This window comes from Heterocephalus glaber, unplaced genomic scaffold, assembly GCF_053883595.1.
Source record: "Heterocephalus glaber isolate CG9 unplaced genomic scaffold, H.glaber_assembly_v1.0 deba00000809, whole genome shotgun sequence".
NCBI lineage: Eukaryota > Metazoa > Chordata > Mammalia > Rodentia > Bathyergidae > Heterocephalus > Heterocephalus glaber.
This window is the reverse complement of record NW_028258163.1, coordinates 489,417-512,333: the sequence shown is the minus strand read 5'-3', so window position 1 is coordinate 512,333 and position 22,917 is coordinate 489,417. Positions and strand designations below refer to the sequence as shown.

General features: G+C 36.3%; 1 protein-coding gene across 11 annotated transcripts in view; it reads left to right on the top strand.

Annotated features, from left to right (window-relative positions):
- The window catches only part of Spg11 (SPG11 vesicle trafficking associated, spatacsin), a 127,668-nt gene that overhangs the window by 43,995 nt on the left and 60,756 nt on the right, over window positions 1-22,917 (top strand). For all 11 annotated transcript variants that reach the window (XR_015449734.1, XR_015449728.1, XR_015449727.1 and 8 more), the window contains 10 exons: window positions 474-545; window positions 930-1,057; window positions 1,355-1,530; window positions 2,478-2,691; window positions 4,279-4,482; window positions 5,771-5,877; window positions 8,175-8,320; window positions 9,408-9,569; window positions 12,088-12,154; window positions 22,558-22,723. Coding sequence is in view for 1 of the 11 variants with exons in the window: in XM_004861718.4 (XP_004861775.2) it covers window positions 474-545; window positions 930-1,057; window positions 1,355-1,530; window positions 2,478-2,691; window positions 4,279-4,482; window positions 5,771-5,877; window positions 8,175-8,320; window positions 9,408-9,569; window positions 12,088-12,154; window positions 22,558-22,723 (1,442 nt within the window). In the remaining 10 variants the exon portion in view is untranslated. The remainder of the gene's footprint in view (window positions 1-473; window positions 546-929; window positions 1,058-1,354; window positions 1,531-2,477; window positions 2,692-4,278; window positions 4,483-5,770; window positions 5,878-8,174; window positions 8,321-9,407; window positions 9,570-12,087; window positions 12,155-22,557; window positions 22,724-22,917) is intronic.

Here is a 22,917-nt window from a genome sequence, read left to right as displayed (position 1 = left end):
AGGCAGTAAATATATATAAAAAATGTAAGAAAATGTAAGAGCAGAAAAGGTGTGTGCTATTATAATAGGATACATATCTGTCGTAAAGTACTACTATATCTAAAATATTTATGTCAGAGCCATTGTTACAAAATCTAAGGTTTTTTGAAAGTAGAAATAAGGACCAAACATATAATAGATATTGGGAAATTAGAAGAAAATGTTCACATGAGAAAGAGAACAAGGGAGGGGAGGAGGAGGGGGAAAGGAAAGAAGGGACAAGAAAAAAAATGGAAGAAAATACAGAAACAAAGCTTTTGTAAATGAGGGGAAGAGGGGTCAGAGGGAGGTGAGGGGAATGGGAAAAAAAGAAGATATATCATATACAGGTACAAATTCCCCATGATGAATGTTATCTGTATATCTAAAATATACTAATAAATATTTTGCTTTAAAAAAATCTAAGGTTTTTGGCTTTTCTATTTTTACTGTAGGGCTTTGATGTAAAAGACCAGCTGCTGAAGATATGTTTCTATACAACTGATAAAAATATTCAGAACTTTTTGGTAGGTACAGGTGAGACTATGCAGCTTACATTTTTAGAAAGCCATAGTTAAAAATTTGGAAGGAAAACTTCAAAATAATGTTCAACTAATAATCTGATAAGTAAATATATGACCCTCTTGTCATCTTTTTAAATGATTGTTTAACATTTATGACAAAGGAAAATTTGAATATTCATTAACTCAGAAGTTCAGAATACTTTTTGTTTTGTTTCGCTGTTCTGGATATGCTTGTGTTTGAACACAAGCCCTCACACACTGGGCTCCAGAAAGTACAGCTTTGGCTCCAGAATATAATCCTTAAATGGCATTTAATCTCATGAGTTTTGTTTTGCAAATATGCTTGGCTTTTGTGAAGTCACTGCTTTAATTATTTTTTTATTCAAGGTTGAAATTTTAAAAGAAAAAAATTTTCTTTCTGAAAAAGAGAAAAGAACTATACACTTTGTACATCAAGTTGAAAAGTTTTATTCGGGATACCTCCAAGAAAATATGCAGATCCAGTCCTTTCCCAGGTAGTTGCATTAGTCCCCTTTTGATAATATTGGAAGAATATTGTAGATAATGGTTAGTTTGTATCAGTTGTGTGCACAATTTTCTTATGTGGAACTAAGCCTACTTTCCCCAGGAAAATACAACTTATATCATACAGAAAGGACTTAGGAATTTCCTGCTACTTCAGTATTTGCATAATCAGAATTATGTCTTTCCTAAAAGAATAGGAATGTTTGAACAGATAAAAAAGAATGATGCTTTTTCCTTCAAAATTAGAAATTGTATATAAGTACTTTATTTTTATATATGGATTTTAGGTATTGGATAAAGGGACAAGATTTTTTCAAGTACAAATCTGTTTTGGACTCATTCCTCAAATACGATCATAAAGATGAGTTTAACAAACAAGACCATAAAATTGCATTAAACTGGGCTCAGTGGTGGGATCAGCCAACAGAAGAATATATGCTTCTCCCCAGAATAAGTCCAGAAGGTAAGTGTGAGAGAGTTTAAACTATGAGCATACTGAATGAGAATTAAAATAGGTGTTGGTATTTAAATATTTTGACATTTTTGTTTTAGAATTCCCTTTTTTTGGTACCGGAAATTGAACTCAGGACCTTGCGCTTGTGAGGCAGGTGCAGTGCCACTAAGCTAAATCCCTGGCTTTTTTTTTTTTTTTTGGAGACAGGGTCTTGCTCTGTGTAGCCCAGGCTGGCCTAGAACTCGAAGTGGTCCTCCTGCCTCAGCCTCCCAAGTGTAGGGATCTCAGGCATGCACCACTGAACCCAGCACTAAAGTTCCTTTTGATGGGAAAACACTCATTTTCTTTAAAATGCAAGTCGTTGCATTAAGACCTCTTGCTTACTCAAGGGTTCTGTGATGGCTTTGCAGTGTGATAGTGAAAAAAAAAAGTTATATGATTCAATGAATTGAGATTTCAAGGCTAATTATTTTTATCCTAGCTTTAGAATCACATTCTTTGTTTTTCCAGATAGTTTTTGAGTTTCTTCTTGTGTAAATTGGGGATCTATATAATATCAAGACTCTGGAGAATAACTAGCAGTGATGAACAGTTGTAATTCAGAGAATCAAATTCCTGTTTACTATTATAGCCAGTTTTTTATATTAAAGGAAAGGGAAGAAAAGTAGGTTGAACCAACAAGTGAAATGTACAGCTAATAATATTCATTTCATTTTAACTACTAGTAATGAGATACATGATTTAGCTTTTCTTCTGGCTGTAGTATTGTTTATAAAGTGAAGAATGCAAAGGAAGAAAATCGTAAAAGAAGCAAAGAATTTGAAAAATTCATATATAAATGTTTTTGTCTAGATTGTTTATTCAGTTATAATTATATTTATATTAATCAGTGTTGAATTTCATGTCAGTAGTCATAATTAACTGCTATTTTTAAATGTATTTTGTTCTTTGTATAGAATATAAGTCATATTCTCCTGAAACCCTCTGGAGATACCTAACAGCTCATCATGATTGGTTAAGCATTACCTTGTGGATTGGAGAATTTCAGACCCAGGAAAATTACATGTCACTTCAGCAGAACAAATGGCCCCCTCTGACTAGTGATGTTATTGATCAGAATACTTGCTGCAACAACTACATGAAGAATGCAATTTTAGATAAGCTAGCCAGGTATTGTAATTTAAATTACAGTGGAAAGAGTAAAAGGAAGAGCAATAAAAATGGTGAGAGGCAGGAGGCATAAGTCATGGTGGAGCACTTGCCTAGCGTGTTCAATCCCCAGTGCCAAAAAATACATAAGTATATATAAGACACATATACACACATATATCTAATGGTATATATTTTTTTCCTTTGCAATGCTTTAAATCCAGTGCAATATTGTTTCATATTATACAGTTTAAAGGCCATTAACATGTACTGTCTGCACTTAACATTATGTGGTAGTGAATAGGCTCTCAAATTATATATGTAAGTTCTTCCCAAAATACTTTATGTAGAACTGTTGTCAGTAGGGCTGTAAGGAACAAATGGCTAAAAATGAAGAGGATCTCTTAGTGTCCTGTAATTGTACCCACTGTTCTCCATATTATCCCTGCACACATGTGCTGTGTACAGCCTTGAACTTCAAAGGGTTTGCTGAATTCAGTGACAGAGAAAATAGCTCTTGATAAGAAAGATTAGTAACTTTTAAGTTTCGTATCTTATTTTGTATGTATTATTTTCTGTTTGTGCTTGTTGGAGTATCTTTATGTTTTATTGTCCTGACCAGTTTAAAGCTGTGGAGAGTTGAACCCAGAGAAATTAAACACTTTGCTCAAGCCAATTACTTACAGACTTGAATTTTTAAACGCTGATTTTCTAATCACTATTCTTTCCATTGCTTTAAATGTTCTGTAATTGTACAGTGGCATACTGCATAACAATGAAAACTAATTTTAGCTGCAGGTATCATCGTGGATGGATAAATAGTAGATGAGCAATGCATCCCAGTGTTCTACTTGTATGTAAAGTTCAAAATAGGCAAAAGCAAACCACGTATTAAAACACCAAAGTAAAGGGATAGTTATCGCAAAAGTCTGTATAGCAGGGCTGGGGATTTAGCTCAGTGGTTCCGCTGCCTGCCCTGCAAGCTCAAGGTCCAGAGTTCAATTCCTGGTACCAAAAAAAAAAAAAAAAAGTCTGGATAGCGACTAAGTGGTCTAGGAGTAGCAAAGAGCATGCAATGGGAGGAATGTACCAAGGCACAACAAAACATTTTCTATAATTTGGGTAGTGGTCATGTGGTTTCTTTAAAATCATATTTTTTCTGTGCTCTTTTATAATGTGTATATAATGTGTTGCACAGTAAATTTGTAAAAAATATTTAAATGCAAATTCCTAACATTTTAGTGATTTTGTTTGGATATTTCGGTGAATTTCTCAGTGATCAGAGCATTCAGCTTTAAGAGCTAACCACTGTTACCACACTGGGTTGTATGGGTCCAAGCAAAAACAAACAAAAAAAATGGAGAGATAGCTTAGTTTAGGTTTTTGACATATCAAAGATAACCTAAGACTGTAATTACTACCTTTAAATACTATACAGGTATACAAACTTTTATAGAAAACTAGCAAAATTAGTATCTTAGAATATATTTATAGAGTAAGAATTGGCAGCCTTAATTTTTAAATACTTATTTTTTAAGTAGCTGAGACTTAAACAATGAAAGTGATTTGGTCTGCTCTAAACCCAGCAACTTTCTAATTTGCCAGCAGGAATGGGATTTTTCTTGCATCTGAACTAGAAGACTTTGAACTCTTGCTCCTAAGACTGAGCCGAACTGGGGGTGTGATACAAGATACCCTCCCTGTTCAAAACTACAAGACCAAAGAGGGCTGGGATTTCCATTCTCACTTCATTCTCTACTGCTTAGAACATGGTCTGCAGCATCTTCTTTATGTCTATCTTGACTGTTATGAGTGAGTACTGAGAATTGACTTTTCACATTTCCTCTTTGCATGCTGCTTGTAAACTGATGTTTAGGAAAATAAGCATTCACATGAGGAATCATGTTCTTTTTGAAGTAGTTTCTCTCACCTCTACCATGGTAAATCTTTTAGTACCGTGCCACATGCAACTAAATGCATATGTGGCTTTTTTGGTGGTATTCTATAACCTCTCTTAACTTTTTAAATAACTGAAGATTAGAATAAAATGAAAGGCATGCTTTTTAAAGTTTTAAAGAGAGGAAGATTATAGAAGTTCACTTAGAGTTCTTTGATACTTTCATTGCAAAGAATGATAATCAACTTTGAATTCATAGTCACTTCATAGTGGCCCTAGTAACGTATTTCTATAGATGGATGTACATCCCTATGTGTCTAAGATCTTCAGAATCCTATCTTGGGCCAGGGTTGATTGTTATTGAGTCAGTAATAACAACAACAAATGTAATCTGGAATATATCAGAGCTTCCACTGGTCTTTAGCATTAGACTAGGTACCTTACCTGCATCAACTAACTTAATCTTCAAAATAACTGCACAGGGCTGTTGCTCCATCTGTGTTTCACAGATGAGGAAGCAGATTTGAGAGAGGCTGAGTCTGAGGCACAAAGCTAGTAAGTGACACAGCCGTGTCCTGTTTACTTTGATTCCAGAGCTCACATTTCCAACAGTAGAGAACTTTCTTTTTTTTTTTTTTTAAATTCTGTGTAGTAAAGACCAGGAGTTTGAACAAAGAATATATTTCTGGTTCATATCATGGAGGTGGGCTGGAGATATAGCTCAGTGGTTCCGCCGCCTGCCTTGCAAGCGCAAGGACCCGAGTTTGATCCCCGGTACCAAAAAAAAAAACCATGAGCCAAATCATATCATGGGGGCTTACTCAGACATAGGTGTGTTTCTCCAAAGCTACTGTGACAAGAGAACAAATTTAAAAGTCATATTTTAAAGTATCTATTCTGAGCCTTAACTAATTTCTAGCTTCTCTGTAGTTGTGTAAAGGTTTTTAAAAATATCTCTTAAATTTGAAAATGCTAAAAAGTTTGTGTTGTAAAAAACAGTAAGGTATTTGTTAATTTTTTATAGAGTTGTAAATTTCATCATGACCATAAAAAAATGTAAACTACTACAACATCAAGAGTGGGAGTATGTTGTGTTATATTGACTTTGTAATTCTGTTGCTAGTTTTCACCTGAACAATCATGCTTACAGCTCTTACCCTATACATAATATGTTAAAGAGAGAGGTTTTATATTTTAATACAGACTCAATCCTGAAAATTGTCCTTTTTTGGAAAAGAAAGAATTACATGAAGCTTACCCTTGGTTTGAATTTTTAGTTCAGTGTCAACAAGTTTCCAGTAATTTGACAGGTAAGAGTATACTGTATTAAATATAAAAATATATATTTGGATAAATAACTGGCCTGGTAAATGGCATTTAATCTATGAACTGCTTAAATACAATCATTTGATGTTAGTCAGATACCTGACTGTATTCCAAGGCCACTCTTTTTTTAAGAAGCAGAGGACCAAAAATGTTAGCCTCTTGCCCATTGTGAAAACCCAGACTTATAGTGGAGAGCTTGTGTAGTCTTGTTCCCTTCTCCTGTTGCTACCTCAGACTTTATTGTCTTTGGGTTTCCATCATCCCGCCAGGTTATCACAGGCTGAATTCCTGCTCTCAGGTCGAGGAACACTCCTTTTACATGAGTACGTGATGCTTGCTTTGAATCATTCATGTATTCATTCATGTAGGCAGTGCTGGGGATCCAACTAGAGCTTTGCATGTTCTAGGCAGGGGCTCTACCATGGAGCTACACCCCTACCCCTGAATTTCTAGTAAGCGGCTCAAAATGGAATGAAAAGAAATCCATGGTATATACAAAATTGTTGTGTCCTCTTTAGTGAAGGTGCTGAGGTAGAGCCTTGTTCTGGTTATAATCAGACAGAAAAGCCCTATTACCTCTAAGGACTCATCCCAGAGTTACAGGAAAAGGGACAAGCCAAATGACTACATAGGCAAGGAAGGTCAGCAACCAATCTTTTATGTAGTGTCCATTTTCTCTTTAAATGAATTTTTCCATAACATGAATTTTTGGTTTTTGTTTTGAGTATTGATTATAAAGTACTATATGTTGATTGTAAAATTTAACAAAAAAATCCGAAGTCACAGACAACTATCTAGAAGGTAACACCTAGCTTAGCTGGGCATGGTGCACACAGCTAGTGACAATCTCAGCTGTCTCGAGGCTGAGGTGGGAAGATTGCAAGTTCAAGTTCTGCCTGTGCAACTAGGATGGCAATGTAACTCAGAGGTAGAGTACTCCTTGGTTCATTCTCCGGTATCCTCTGCCTTCCCACAAGAAAGTGACACACTGGGCCTGGGATTTACCTCAGTGGATCCACCACCTGCCTCGCAAGCGCATGGTCCCGAGTTCAATCCCTGGTACCAAAAAAAGAAAGAAAGAAAGTAACACATCCATAGGTACATAGGAAGGTAACCACCCATAAGTAATCATTGATAATATTTTAATATATTTTTTCAGTTTATTCTTTGTACTTTCTTTTTCATACCTAGTCTGTATTTCTCTCATCAAAAAATATTTATTGTTCTTCTACTTTGTGATAGACAAAAGCGACACGATATAATAAACATGTATGTTTTTCTGTATTGCATTTTTGTCTAATATTATAAGAATTCTCTTGCATTCTTAGAGACAATGACTATTTTAAATGTATATACATAATATTTTATTGTATGGATAGGCCCTTAATTTATTGTTCTCATTTTTTTTGACAATGAGACTGTTTTTAGTTGTTTTCTATTAGAAGTAATAATCTTTTTTGTTTGTTTTTTTGGGGGTTTTTTGAGACAGGGTCTCGCTCTGTAGCTCAGGCTCTCCTTGAACTCACTGTGTAGCCCAGGCTGGCCTCAAACTTGTGGCAGTCCTCCTGCCTCAGCCTCCCAAGTGCTGGTATTACAGGCATGCACCACTACTCCTGGGCTAGGAGTAATAGTCTTGAATATATTTTAACAGAAAATGTTTGCCCTTGTTTCAGATTAATTCCTTAATACAGGTAGGTTTCTGGAAATGAAGTTACTGAGTCAAAGGCTATACGTGTTTTGAAGGTTCTTGTTGTAAGACCAGATTGCTTTCCAATGGAGCTGTAACATTTTATCCATAACTCTCAGACTCTGCTCATCCTGACCAATTGTAATACTTAATAGTGACTATTTTTACTTACTGCTGATTTGATATAGATGACATCTGATTATTTTCATTTTTTATTGCTAGTGAATTATATATTTTTATGTTAGGCATTTACATTTTCTTCTTTGTAAATTGTTTTGTTTTATCCATTTATCTGTTAGAGTCAAGTGTTTTTGACATTGATTTGTATGAGCTCTTTGTTGAGGGCATTAATTCTTAGATTATTGGTTATAGTTTTTCTCCCTAATTGTTACCTTCTATTTTTCTTTGAAATCTTTATCTTTATGTAGACAGATCTTTCCTTTTTTCCCATGATGTCTTTCTATTGCTTAAACTTAGAAAATTCTCTTTACTATGCATGGATTTTAAATTTACACTTTTCCCTCTGAATTATGTTACTTCTTAACTTAGTATTAATCTCTCTTAAGTAGAAAAACATACCCTTTTATCTTTCAGATCCCAAACTGATCTTCCATGCTAGCCTTGCGAATGCTCAGATTTTGATTCCCACCAATCAGGCCAGCATAAGCAGTATGCTGTTGGAAGGCCGTACCCTCCTGGCCCTTGCTACTACAATGTATGCTCCTGGGGGTGCCAGCCAGGTGTGAAAAATGCTTTTACCTATTATGGCAAAATAGGAATGATTTTAAATTTAGTAGGAATATCTATGAATTGTCTAGATCTCCATTGATATTAAAATATACCACTGTCAAGTTTTTTGTTAAAGAACACAAAATGGGTAAATTTTAAGTTTTGTATCATATCGTAAGTTGGAAGAAAACGTGTTGGTTAAGGTCCTGAGTTTGATCCCCGGTACCAAAAAAAACCCCCAAAAAACTAATGTGTTATACAAAGCTACTTTTTCCCCATTAATACTGTCTCTTTTAGATTTTGCGATATACAGTGAACCCTTGACTTATATACTTCACCGGTTCCCAAGGGCTGGTTGGTTGTAAGTTATACAACTGAGATCTGGATGTTTACCTGGATACATGCTATAGATAACAAGAGGCAGATGAATCTTTCATTAACCTATTTAACCCAAGTTGTTCACCTGTCAGGCATGTCATAACTTGAGAGTCCACTGTAATTCTCTAAGTTATTTGCCCTTCTATTTGTAATCACCTGTCAGAAATTATAGTTACAGAATAGCTTTAGAGCTGAAGAGAAGGGACCTAGGAGTCATCTACTGTAGTAGTTTTCGAATATTTTAAGGTATTTAATATTGAATTTAAATTTAATTTTTTTTAAACAAGGTTGTACTGTGTAATTCAGGCAGGCCTCGAACTCATGGCAATCCTCCTGCCTCAGCCTCCTAAGTGCCTGGATTACAGGCATGTGCCACCACACCCAGCTTGAATTTAAATATTTTAAACATTACAATAGTAGAGCTTTTTCCAAACAACATACAGTTTGAATACAGTTACTCTAGCTCAGTTTCTTAATATTGCAAATGAGAAAATAGGAAGGCTGGTATTAAATGTCTAATCCAGGGTCAAACAGCCAGTTTGTCTTAGAACCAGAACTAGAACTGTTGCTATTATTAACCTATGACTATTTTTAATAATGCTGTTTTCACTACTGCTTACTCTCTCAAGCTAATCTTTTCACAGGGTTCTTATGAAAAAGAGATGGAAGTTTTGAGAGTGAAAATGTTACTCTGTATCTGTTATGTCTCTTTTTACCTAGGTTGTTCAGAATGAAGAAAATGAGAACTGTTTGAAGAAAGTGGATCCCCAGCTACTCAGGATGGCCTTAACTCCTTACCCAAAGTTAAAAGCTGCTCTCTTCCCACAGTGCACTGCTCCTAGTGTCCTGCCATCTGATATTACACTCTACCACCTCATTCAGGTACAGTAGTTAAGTGTATCAGTCAGGGTTCAGCTGCCAAAACAGAAAACAACTACCTCTTTCAGGTTTTTTTTTTTTTTTGGTACCAGGGATCGAACTTGGGACCTTGCACTTGCAAGGCAGGTGCTGGAACCATTGAGCTAAATCTCCAGCTCACAACTACCTCTTTCAAATGGAGGGGTTTCAGCATAGGGAATTGCTTACACATGGTGAGGCAGAATGAAGAAACCAGACATGATGGCAAGACCACCCAAAAATCAACAAAGGAAGAAGCCTTCAACATGAACAAGATAGCAGTGTTATCAGAACACAGAATCTAGAGTCACTTCTGGGAGCTAAACTTAAAATCAGGCTGCCTAAGAGAGGTGGGAATATAGTGGGATGAAAGTGGAAACTTGGAGGAGAGGCCTCCAGAAAGCAAAGCAAGTTGAAAATGTCTTGGTCTCTTTCACTTCCCACCTTTAATCTCCCCCAATGTCTTTCATGGCTGTACTTGTCTGGTAGCCAGAACAGCAAGGATGCTTGGGAAATGTAGTTCCTTATAACACAAAGCGGACCAGAGGAAGAGTGGAAACATGAGACAGATAGTTGACCAGGATACCTGTCCACTGCTTGCTTCAAAATCCACTTGGCAAGTTAGAGTCCTGTGTTTGAATCAATGCTTCTCAATCGCTTTCAAGACCCAGAGCTCCTTAAGAATGTGAGAGGGGGCCCCAGGGATTTAGCTTAGTGGTTCTGGTTCCTTGCCTTGCAAGCGCAAGGTCCTGAGTTCAGTCCCTAGTACCAAAAAAAAAAAAAAAAGAATGTGAGAGGGCTATGAACCCTATACCCAGAAAAAATTACACAGAAGCATATAGTTTTGTTTATACTTCTTTTTCATAGGGCGTGTGTGTGGTACATAAGGATTACATTCCTTGTTTGTAGTTGGTACATGGACATGACACATCTTAATTCCTGTTTTCATCCTCTGAACTTCTACCTTCCCTCCATCTCTTGATCCTCTTCCCCTTTGAGAAAGCTCTGTCCCCCTAGTTTCTATTGTCTTTCATTTTGCTCTTTATTTATACTGTGGGTTAATTTTGTTTATATTTCAAAGGGATGCACAGACTCCCTGAAGCCTTGATTCAGGGAACTCAGCTAAAAACACCTTTTGCTCATTTCTCAGTTCAAAACACTTTTCTGTTTTTCCTGTTGTACACATAGTCTCATATAGTATCTTCAATCCAGGGTAAGCTCGGTGATTCTATAAAGATACAAAGTCACTCTTACTCTGATGTAAGGAATTCTTAGGATAGGCTGCTGAGAGTATGATCTGCTGACCAGTGCTGATCTGTGAGAACTGATCTTGTGCTTGAATTTAAATCTGTTATATTACCAATCACACTTTCTTATTTCCATAGGTTTTTATCTTATATTTCTTTCCTGAAGAAGGAAGCAGAATGCTAGATTGGCATTCTGGTGCAGGGATCTTATCTCACTGTAGATCAGCACTTTGAGTAGCTGTGGTATAAACTATGAGTGGATTATATAAAAGCCTATTTTCTCTACCTAAAGTGTTATGAATCTGCTTCAAATATACATGGTTTCGCATTGTTCTATAAGTTTTCAAGATCATGGTGTAATTTTAGTGCTGCTATTTTAGAAAAATGTAGGAAACTTGTTCCTTCCTTAATAGACCACAAATTATTTACCCATTGAATCCTGGCTTGCTAACTCTTTTTCCCCTATATCCTTTCCACCATCTATTCATACAGTTTGCTAAGTCTTTGGCCTGAGAAATTCCAAACAGCCGCTACTCCTTTTTGTCAACCCTTTCTGACTTGACTGTAGTCTACTTTGGTAATGTTTTTGGTTACCACATTCTTTCATTTGTCTTACTCTTTCCTTTCCCTTCTTGACTTTAATTTTTCTCAAGTTTAAAAAGTAACATTTTCTAGCCTTTTGTTTCCAAAAGCTTTTTTAAAGCATGTCTTCTGTTATAATTGATTTTGCTTTTGCCAAAAGAAAATACATTTTCTAGATATCTCTTGAAGTAAGGTGAGTTTTTAAAAGAACATAGCTACCATTTTTATTAAAATAGAAAGGTCTTTTTTATTGTTTTGTTTTTAGTTGTGTTCAAAGAATTATGGTTCAGAGAGATAAAATTTTATTTTATGATGCTAGGGATTGAACCAAGGCCTTGTTAAGTACTCTGAGTTATGCTCCAGCCCGGCATAAGTTTTTAAATTGCCCTGGAAGTCAGGCATGGTGGTTGGTATACTCCACTCTGAGAGACTGAGGCAGGAAGATTACATGTTTGAGCTCAGCCTGGGCAACTTTCTGAGACCCTGACTCAAAAAAAATAAAATTTAAAGGCAGGGGATGCTGGGGATATGCAAAGGCCCTGGATTCAATATCTAGTAATGAAAAGAAAATTTATTTGGAGAAGCAAATTGCCTGTGAAGGCTTTTCGTATCATTTTGTTTACTTATTTTAGAATCAATAAGCATGTGGCTCTGATTGACTTTTTTTTTTTCAGTCATTGTCGCCCTTTGATCCTAGCAGATTGTTTGGCTGGCAGTCTACCAATACACTAGCAATAGGAGGTAAGTCAATACAGATATTTCTTATATTAGAATTTAATATATATAAATCAAATCCATTTTTTCACTGCTTCCTATTTTAAAAATATAGAAGCTGGGCATGATTGTGCACACCTGTAATCCCAGCACTCAGAAGGCCTAACCAAGAGGAAATAAATTTGAGCAGCTTAACAAGACCCTGTCTCAAAATTTAAAATTTTTTTTGCGAGGCAGGTGGCGGAACCTCAAAATTTAAAATTTTTTTTAAAAAGCTAGAGGTATAGCTCAGTAGAAAAGATCTTAGGTTCAAGCCCCAGTACTACCCAAACTCCCAAAAAGTACCCTTTCTGGGAGACTGATTGCAAACAAATTGCGAGTTAAAAGTCAGTGTATTATCTTAGTAGTGCTGTATTTCCAGCAGTTCATCTTTGTTTGCAATATAGTATCTTAAAGGTTAGGATATCCTTGATAATGGATTAGTAAATTCTATTTCTACCATATAAGAGCTGTATGAGCTTAGACAAGTAATTTAACCTTTCTTCAGTTCCTTATAAAATAAGTTTAATAACAGTGCTCACCTCACATGTTACTGTGAGAGTGAAGAATCTATATATAAAGCTCATGTACTAAGTACCAGATGGATACACATTGCCTCCATGTAGACCATGAGAATTTCTGAGTTTTATGCTCTTCTTAAAACTTAGCCCTTTCTATTTCTTTTACCTTTGCATTTAGGGTTTAAATTCAGCTTTGTCTGTTTTTCTTTCACCCTTGCATTTACGGTTAGGCTTTGATACCATATTCCCTGAGATAGCTCTGTCTGCATTGCTCTCTAAGATTACTTTGCACATGAAAGTACTTCATAAATATTTGACATACATCAGTTGTTTTAATGTATTATATCAGTGTAGCTTGTCAAATGTATTGACGTACATAAAAATGAGTTTTCTTTCTTTTTTTGAGTAGGGGCAGTATTAGGGATTGAACAAAGGGGAACTGGATAACTGAGCTACATTTCCAGACCTTTTTAGTTTTTTATTTTGAAACAAGGTCTTGTTAAATTGCCCCGGTGTCCTTGATCACAATCTTCTTGCCTCAGCTTCCTGCATAGCTGGGATTACAGGGATGTACCACTATACCCAACTTTTTCTTTTTTGTTCTAGATGGGGTCTTGTTCTGTGGTTTGAATTGCCCTCAAATTATGATCTTCCCACCTCAGCCTCCCAAGTAGCAGGGATTACAGGCATGGGCCACCATGCCTGGATTATTAAAATGAGTTTTCTAATATATCCATTTGTAGGGCCGAGGATGTAGCTCAGTGGCACTGCACCTGCCTGGCAAGCACAAGATCCTGAGTTCAATCTCCAATACTAGAAAAAAAAAATTTATATATATATATATATATATATATGTATGTATATGCCTATGTATATATTAGAGGGCTGAGGATGTGGTAGAGGGTTTCTGGGTCCAATACCCAGGGCCACAAACAATAGTAACAACAAAACAAAACTAATAATATATCTGTTTGTATAAGTTTTCATCTGATATATTGAATTTACGTACTACCCTGAGTCCAGTTCAGTGCCAGACCTACAGCAGATGTTAAGTAAGTATTTGTTGAGTGCTCAGAAAAGTAGTACTTGCTGCATTATGAAATAAAAACACCCTTTCTGATTTATTAGAATTTTATTTTAATGGCTCTAGCTCCATCACTTAGCCAGCAAGAACCCTGACCACCTCTGGGATATGAAGCCTGCCGGGATTTTAGAAGTTTAGAAAGTACTTGAGGAAATAAGGTACAAAATACATGGAATAGGCGCTGTGAAAACACAATGCGTGTTTATATAATTGAAGAGTCAAGCTTAATTGGAATCCTTTTTTTAATGTGGATTTACCACTGAATAGGGGTGTAAGAAAAATGTGGTGTCTTGGCTTCTGTGGCAGGTAGCATTTTCCCCTATACACAGTCTTCACAGTAGGCTCCATCTGCAAAAAAATCAGAATTATTTGAATAAAAATCTTGTTTGCTTATTTAGCAACTATCAGTACTATATACCTTACATGTTCAATATTTTATATTTTTTTATCTTTATTTCCAGTACCAGGAATTGAACTCAGGACCTTGTGCTTGCCAGACAGGTACAATGCTACTGAGCTACATCCCAGCCCAGCATGTTCAATATTTAATGAACAAATAGCTTTACATAGAGTAATAAGTTACCAAAGTCAGTCTGGCCTCAGAATACAAATAAGAGACGTGTGACAATTTTTTTTTATTTTTTATTTTTTTTGGTACTGGGGATCAAACTCGGGTCCTTGCACTTGCGAGGCAGGTGCCGGAACCACTGAGCTAAATTCCTGGCCCCTGACATGTGACAATTTTTAATCTCAAAGAGTTATACTTCAGGTAATAGCTTTATGAGATAACATACCTTTAAGGTCTCCAAGTCTTTTTTTGTTTTTTTAGGAGCTGAGACAATGTGAAAATTCTTTGAAATTCCATGAAAAGATTAGGCTTTATTCCAGGGATAAACTTTGAACTTTGAAAATATTTTCCAGAACTGGTTCTTGGAACAAGTTCCAAATGTTATTTTATCTCCTTTTTTTCTGGCCATGGGTAGGAAATGGTTAAGAGGCAGTTAAAGATGAGGACTTGAGAGGAATAGCTATTTCATGCTACTCACATCCATGTGTCTTCTGACTTTGAATCTCTAAAAAGAGAAAAAGTTTTCCTGCTATTTTTAAAAGCTCCTTTTGCAGATTAGTAAGTTTTGTAGCTAAAGAGTTCCTGCCATTGTGAAATTAAAAGATCAAATAGAATTTTTTTTGTACTGGGGATCAAACTTGGAACTATGCTTGCAAGGCAGGCAACAGCACCATTGACCTAAATCCCCAGCCTGGATCAAATATAATATTAATAGAACTACAAAGATGGTTCAACGTACACAAATTAATAAGTACCATACACCATGTTAATAGAATGAAGGACAAAAACCATAAATGATACCAATAGATGCAGAAAAAATATTCGATGAAATTCAACATCCTTTCATGATAAAAACTAAAAAAATTTAGTATTTAAGGAATATATCTCAGTGTAATAAAGGTTGTATATATGACAAGCCCTCAGCTTCCATCAGTAGTGACAGTCGAAAATTTTTCCTCTGAGATAGGGAATAAGAACAAGGATGCCCACTCTCACCACTTCTGTTCAACATAATACTGGAAATCCTAGGCAAGAAAAAGAAATGCAGTGGCTAAATCAGAAGGGAAGTTCAGTTGTCATTGTGTATAGATGATATGATTTTGTGTACTGAAAATCCTAAAAGCCACCAAAAACACTTAACAGTTAAAATGAGTAAGTGAAAAAAAACAACAACTAATAAATGAGTTTGGTAAAGTTGTAGACTAGAAGGTTGGCATACAAAAATAGTAATGTTTCTATATGTTAAAAATGAACAATATGAAAAAGAAATCAAAACAGTCCTATTTACAATAGCTTTAAAAGAATTTAGGAATAAGCCATTTGACTGATAATACTGGCTAATATATTTTGCAAAAAAAAATTGTGTCTTTTTTGTTTTCTCAGTTTTGGCCTAAAACATGTTTGTACTTGTCTGTTTGTAACTTTTGTCTTACTAACATTGATTCGCATATTAAAGGTTATTCTGAGCTTACCTTGAAAAAAAGAAAAAAGAATTTAGGAATAAGCCAGAGGTGAAAGATGTATATATTAGGCTATAAAACATTGGTGAAAGGAATTGAAGACATAAATAAATGGATGTATCCTGTGTTCATAGATTGAAAGAATATTATTAAAATGTTCACACTACATAAAGCATTCTATAAATTCAGTGAAATCCTTGTCAAAATTCCAGTGATGTTTTTCACAGAAATGGAAAAAATTATCTTAAAATTCACATGACCTCCTAGAGAGGTAGAGCAAGCCTGAGCAAAAAGCAAAGCTATAGTAATCAAAACTGTATGGGGGGGCAGGGATTTAGCTCTGGTTCTGCCACTTGCCTCGCATGCGCAAGGTCCTGAGTTTGATCCCTGGTACCAAAACAAAACAAAACAAAACTGTATGGTACTGGTATACAAACAGACACACAGAGAGATGTAACAAGAGTAGAAAACCCAGAAAAAACTCACTCTCGTATGATCAACTAATTTTTAACAAGGACACTAAGAATATACTATGGGGACAGGACTGTCTCTTCAATAAATGGCTATCCTCCTACAAAAATAAAATTGTACCCTTCAGCCATACATGAAAATAAAATTAGATTAAAGACTTAAATGTAAAGTCAGAGAGCTGTGAGGGGTCCTGGTTACAACTGAGGTGGGAGAGGAAGGCCTTGTAGGTTGAGAGGGGCCAGGTAGTCTATCCAGGCTAAAACCAATGCAGTGAAGTTGCACTGCACAGTGGGAGGGCCTGGCACCTGGGGAAGGAATCAAACCTTAACGTTCCCCAGGGGAGGGGACCAGTACCCAACTCCCTGGCTCTTCCTTGCTCTGCTGTAATTTAGGGTGTGGCAGGGGTTGGTGAAGGACCTTCACTCAAGTCCTGTGCGTGAAGGAGGTTTGTGGTCATGATGTGGTTATAATCTTTGTGGCCACTGGAGTAATAAAACACGTGTCTAATCTAGATTGTCCATGGTGAATTGGGGCCTCTTATACTGTCCATCTGAGTTAAAGGCCTACTCCCTCAAACTTTCTCTTTCACCTTCTGCAGTCTCTTTGCTAGCCAAGCCCAGCTGGAGAGGGGTCAGGGCCATCAGGATGCTGTGAAGGTTGGAAGATTGAGTGTGTTAGAACTTTGTTAAAGTGAGTCAAAGAGAAGGAAAGATTTTGTGAATGTGAGGGAAGTCCCAGAACCTCACTATGTCAGGGAGACAGAAGCATGTGGTGTTGACTATTAAAGATAAGTTCAGGGCCAGGGATTTAGCTCGGTGGTTTCGCCGCCTGCGGCTCAAGTGCAAGAACCCGAGTTTAATCCCTGGTACCAAAAAAATTTTAAATAAATAAATAAATAAATAAAGATAAGTTCAATATAATAAACTTGAAGATGGAGGTTCTTCCAAACAACTGGCTGTGATTTATGGAATTGGTGAAACAATAGTTCGAGATACTAGAAAAAATAAAAGATTAAAACTTAGGCAAAGCAGTTCTGATTCTGTAAGTCTTCTGGCCAAGAGGAAGTCTATGAAACCATCCATGTATGAGGAATGGATAAAGCAATGCTGGATTGGTTCAGCCAGCAGAGCGCAAAAGGGAATCCCATATCTGGACCAATCTGTGCAAAAAAGGCAGAATTCTTCATTTGTGCATTGGGAATGGATGGCGATTTTAACCCCTCAGCTGGTTAGCTCATTTTAAGCAGTGGCACAGCATTAGAGATGAAAGATTAAATGGAGATGAATCTGCTGCAGAAGATTTTTGTAACAACTTTTGAGGTTTAATTGAACAAGAGAACTTGGAGCCTGAACAGATCTATAATGCAGAGAAACTGGACTGTTTTGGAAGTATCTGCCTTCTAGGACTTCAGTAATCCAAGGTAAATGTACTACTGTTCCTGGGCATAAGTCAGTTGAAGAAAGAATTACTATCATGTGTTGTGCCAATGCAGCAGGTTCGAAAAAGCTTGAACTTTATGTTGTGGGCAAAGCCAAGAAACATGACTCCTTCAAGTCAGCTGACACTTTAAAGCTGCCTAGTCTCTTATGGCAGCCAAAAAGGTGTGTGGATGTATCTTTCAGACAACAGTTCAATAAGATCTTTGTGCCACAGATTAAGATCCAAAGATTTGCAAGAAAAAGGTGTAATTTTGTTGGAAAATTCACCAACACATCCAAATGAAAATGTCCTGCATTCAGATGATGATCAAATATTTGCCACCTAATGTGGCTTCATTGATTCAGCCCTTGGATCAGGGAGTCATAGCAACAGTGAAGAGAAACTACCATGTAGGTCTTCTCCTGATAAACATGGAAGAAGGTAATGACTTAAAATCGTCCTAAAGAGCCAGGGATATAGCTCAGTGGCACTGCACCTGCCTGGCAAGCATAAGGTCCTGAGTTCAATCCTTGGTACCAGAAGAAAAAAAATAATTCTGGAAAAAGCTAACTCTGCTGGATGCACTTTATGAAATGGCATGGAACTTAGTAAAACCAGTTACTGTTAGCAGGGCTTGGAAGCAAATTCTTCCTGCCATAGAGGAGAAGGAATGCATGGACTTTGATGATGAAGATATTTCTGTGGCACCTGTGGCCACCGTTTTACAACATATCAAAGGATTAGAAAATATGACTACTGGCAACATTGAAAAATAGCTTGAAGTGAACAGTACTGAACTAGGTTGTGAATTATTAACTGACAGTGAAATCATCAGAAGAGCACAAGGCCAGACAGATGAATCTAGTGAAAATAAAGAGGAAATAGGCCGGGGATTTAGCTCAGTGGTTCTACCGCCTGCCTCGCCAGCGCAAGGACCCGAGTTCAATCCTCAGTACAAAAAAAAAAAAAGAGGAAATAGAGCTAATTCCAGAAAAACAAATCATGCATCTGCTCTCTAGTAGACTGAAAATTTGTTGAATTATCTAGGAGTTTGTTGGATTATTAATATGATATGATTCTACCTGATAGACTGGTATAACGTAAACTTAGAGCCACTATCAGAAATAAAAGCTCACAAACTCAAGTCGATAATGACATTTTAATTTAATCATTGTTTTGGTAATTAAGTTCATCATGCTTATTCTCTTTGCAGTGTATTTTAATTTTGTTTTCTGAATTCTCAGACATAGTCCCACGAGTTACAGATGAAAACATTGTATCTGTAGAAGCTTGGGAATTATGTGTTTTCGTTGTCTGTCTTGTCTCTTTATTTGTGCAGATAATCAGAACCTGATTCTGTATAGATACCAATGTATTCAGTTGTGTAAATCTGCAGTCATCTCTTCAGAAACAATGGCATTCCCCAGGTACTATAGCAAAAGTTATAAATAACAGTGGACAGAATTTAAGCACTTTTCCTAAAGTCTTTTCCTTGAATTTTGAGGGCTATCATAATCTTTTCTTGTGCTACCATAAATAGTTGTTTTGTGTATCTGTATATGTTGACAGGATGAGAAAGGTATGTATTGTTAGATTTCAGGCTGATCTGTAATTAAAGAATGAAGTTTATTAATGGTGGGGAAATGATCTATTAATCATAAAAATAACAAATTATACTTCTGTTTTCATTTGTGTTGATGGCAAGAAGGGGAGATTTCTGTGGAAATGAAGTAAATATAGAAAGTAATTGCTAAATGAGAAACTAATGGAAAGCTGATACATAAAGAGATATTCTAATCAAATTGTAGAAAATGGAGTTAAGAATTCTGGGAATTGTAGATTATTTACACAAAGAGGAAATATGTTTGTTTTAATTTGGCCTTTTATTACAAATTGGGTCATGGTATACATGTATTTATTTATATAGTTATAGTACAGATTTCTTAATGCTTCAGCTAATGATATGAGCTCCCACCTTATATTTGGTGAACAACATTTCAGGAATTTAAAACTCAGGTTTGTTTTGTTTATTTACTGAATATTTAGAAATGCTATGTATAACTTGAAATATTTTGTTATACCTGACTTATTTGATATAAAAAGAAATGAAAAGAATAAAATTTTTACTATTTTTTAAAAAGACTTAAATGTAAGACCTAAAACTGTGAAACTCCTGGAAGAAAACATACAGGGAAAGTGTCTTGACATTAGTCTTGGCAATTATTTTTTTGAATGGGACACCAAAAGCTCAGGCAACAAGAGCAAAAAAAGTGGATCTATATCAAACAAGAAAGTTTCTGTGCAGCTAAAGAAACAACTTGTAAAATGAAAAGTATCCTGCAGACTGGCAGAAAATAGTTGCAAACCCCAGATCTGATTAGAGATCAATATCTAAAATATATAAGGAACTCACGTAACTCAGTAGCAAAACAATAACTCAATTTAAAAATGAGCAAAGGTCTTGAATAGACCTTTCTCTACAGAAGACATCAAAGTGGCCAAAAAGTATATGAAAAAAATCTTCTGTATCACTAATCACCAGAGAATTACAAATCAAAACCGCAGTGAAAACAGCATTTCACACCGGTTAGGATAGCTTTTATAACAAAAGCAAGATTGTAAGTGTTGGCAAGGGTGTGGAGAAAAGGGAGTCCTTGTCCAATCTAGAGAATGGAGATTGGTGTCAGCCACTGTGGGAAACCGTGTGGAGATTCCTAAAGAAATTAAAAACGGAACTACCATGTGACCTGGCCATCTTTCTTTAGGGTATGTGCCCAAAGGAAATAAAATGACCACCACATAAAGACATCTGGACTTCCATATTTATTGAAGCATTATTCGCAATAGTGAAGCTATAGGAACAAATGGAGTGTCCATTGGCAGATGAATGGATAGAGATTACAGTATATGAATATTTCCACGTACATACACAATAGAATGTTGTCGAACATTAAAAAGAGATTCTGCGGGCTGGGGATTTAGCTCAGTGGTTCTGGTGCCTGCCTTGCAGGCACAAGGTCCCGAATTCAATCCCCAGTACCAAAAAAAAAAAAAAAAAAAGATACTCTGCCATTTGCAACAACATGGGTAAAACTAGAGGGCATTCTGCTAAGTGAAATAAGCCAGATGCAGAAAGACAAATATTGCATGATATATTACATGCGGTATCTACAGGGGAGGTGGAGAAGCAGCCAGGCATAGTGACACATGTCTACAGTCTCAGCATTTTGGGAAGCTACAGCAGGAGGTTTGCAAGTTTGATTCCAGTCTGGGCAACTTAGACTTGGTGGGCTCCTGGCTCAGAAAAACAGCTAGTGATGTAGCTTAATGTAAAGGCTCTGGGTTCCATATCTAGTACTGTTCCCTCCCCCCCACCCCCAATCAAATACAGTGGACCCTTGACTTAAACGAACTTGATTGGTTCATAAGGGCTGGTTAGGTGTAAGTCAGTACAGCTGAGATCTGGATGTTTACCTGGGTACATGCTATAGATAACAAGAGGCAGATGAATCTTCCATTAATCTAATTAACCCCAATTGTTCGTATGTCAGGTCGGTCATAACTTGCAGGTCCACTGTACATAATAACAGAGTAGAATGGTGGTTATTGGGAGTGGGGAACAAGAAGACATAAAGAGTACAAAGTTGTATATAGGATGAAGAAGTTCAGAGGTACAATATAATGTACAACATGATAATTATGTATAGTGGTAATTTGCTAAGAGAATAAATTTTTAGATACTCTCACACAGAAAAAGAAAAGTATATGGAATGTTGGATTTGCTTGACTGTAGTTATCATTAAATCAAAACAAGCATATTAAAACGTTGTATTCTTTAAACATGTACAATTAGAAAGCTAAATAAATTGTTCAAGGTCACTCAACTTGTTGTCAAGATCAGGAATCAAGCATATTTTTTTATGACTCAAAGCCCTAATAATACCGAGTTACTAGACCTGGCAAACTAGAGCTTCTTCCTGCCCCTGGAAACAGTATCATAATTGCCCTCTGAGGAGTCACTTCTGGGTATGCTTTTTCCTGTTTCCAATTTACTCAATTGGTTTAGGAATATTCCAAACAGTGTAATCTTTCCCCTCAGTCACGTCTTAGCATCAGTAACCATAGATATGACTGTGTAGCCAGTAAGTCCAGAAATCCCTGTGGACCCTAGAAGTTATTGGCCTTTATTCCACTGGATGCCAGGCCCTACTAGGCCTTAGCTACAGCTATAATTCTGCAACTACACTTTTCATGGGATAAAGAGTCCTTTAACAAAAAACATGGAGCACTTTAGGTGGCATGGCTCTCAGAGGTCATATAGCCCAGTGTGCTCATTTTACTATGAACAGAAGTCCAGAGAGGAGAGGAGATCCATCCAAAGCACTTAGTGGGTTAGAAACAGATACCATTGCAGTGCTAATTGTGGATCCTAAGAGAGTCTCTAGGAGGAAAAAGAAGGGAGAAAAAGGTAGCTAAAATCACAGGTAGTAAGCTGGATGTAGTGGCAAATACCTGTAATCCAAGCACTCAGGAGGCTGAGGCAGAAAGATTGCAGTTAATGCCCAGCCTGGACTACACAGTGAGACCCTGTCTTAGAAAAACAAAAATAAATAAAATTCAAGTAGGTTCAATATAGGCAAGAGTACAAAGATACACATCTTTGTATAAAATGAAGGCTATCTGTACTTTTAAGTAAAATAAAACTATATTTTGATAGGTACCAAGAGATAGAAGGTGTACTATGGTACAAAATGATTGTAGAAACCAACAGATCTTTTTCTATTGGAGAGTTAAGCTTTCTATATGCAAATCTGAAATTAACTATCATGAGGTACAGAAAATTAATATCACTTTACTTTCTCCCCTAGATGCACTGAGTCATCTCCCACATTTCTCTAGTCCTTGCCTGGTAAATAAATACGCTGTAGTGGAACGTCTGAATTTTGCTTATTATTTACATCATGGACGCCCGTCATTTGCATTTGGTACTTTTCTGGTCCAGGAATTAACCAAAAGCAAGACTCCCAAGAAGCTGTGAGTACTTAAAACCTAAATTGGTACTATTTTTCATTCGTGCTATTTTATAATTATCAAGGTAATACATTTTTATGATTAAATAGTTTAGAGAAGTGAGAAGACGAAAGTCTCCCAAGTCTTTATTTCCATTCTACATAATAAATCTGGTCGAAGACATCTTATGCATCTTTCTAGAAATTTGTTCACACATA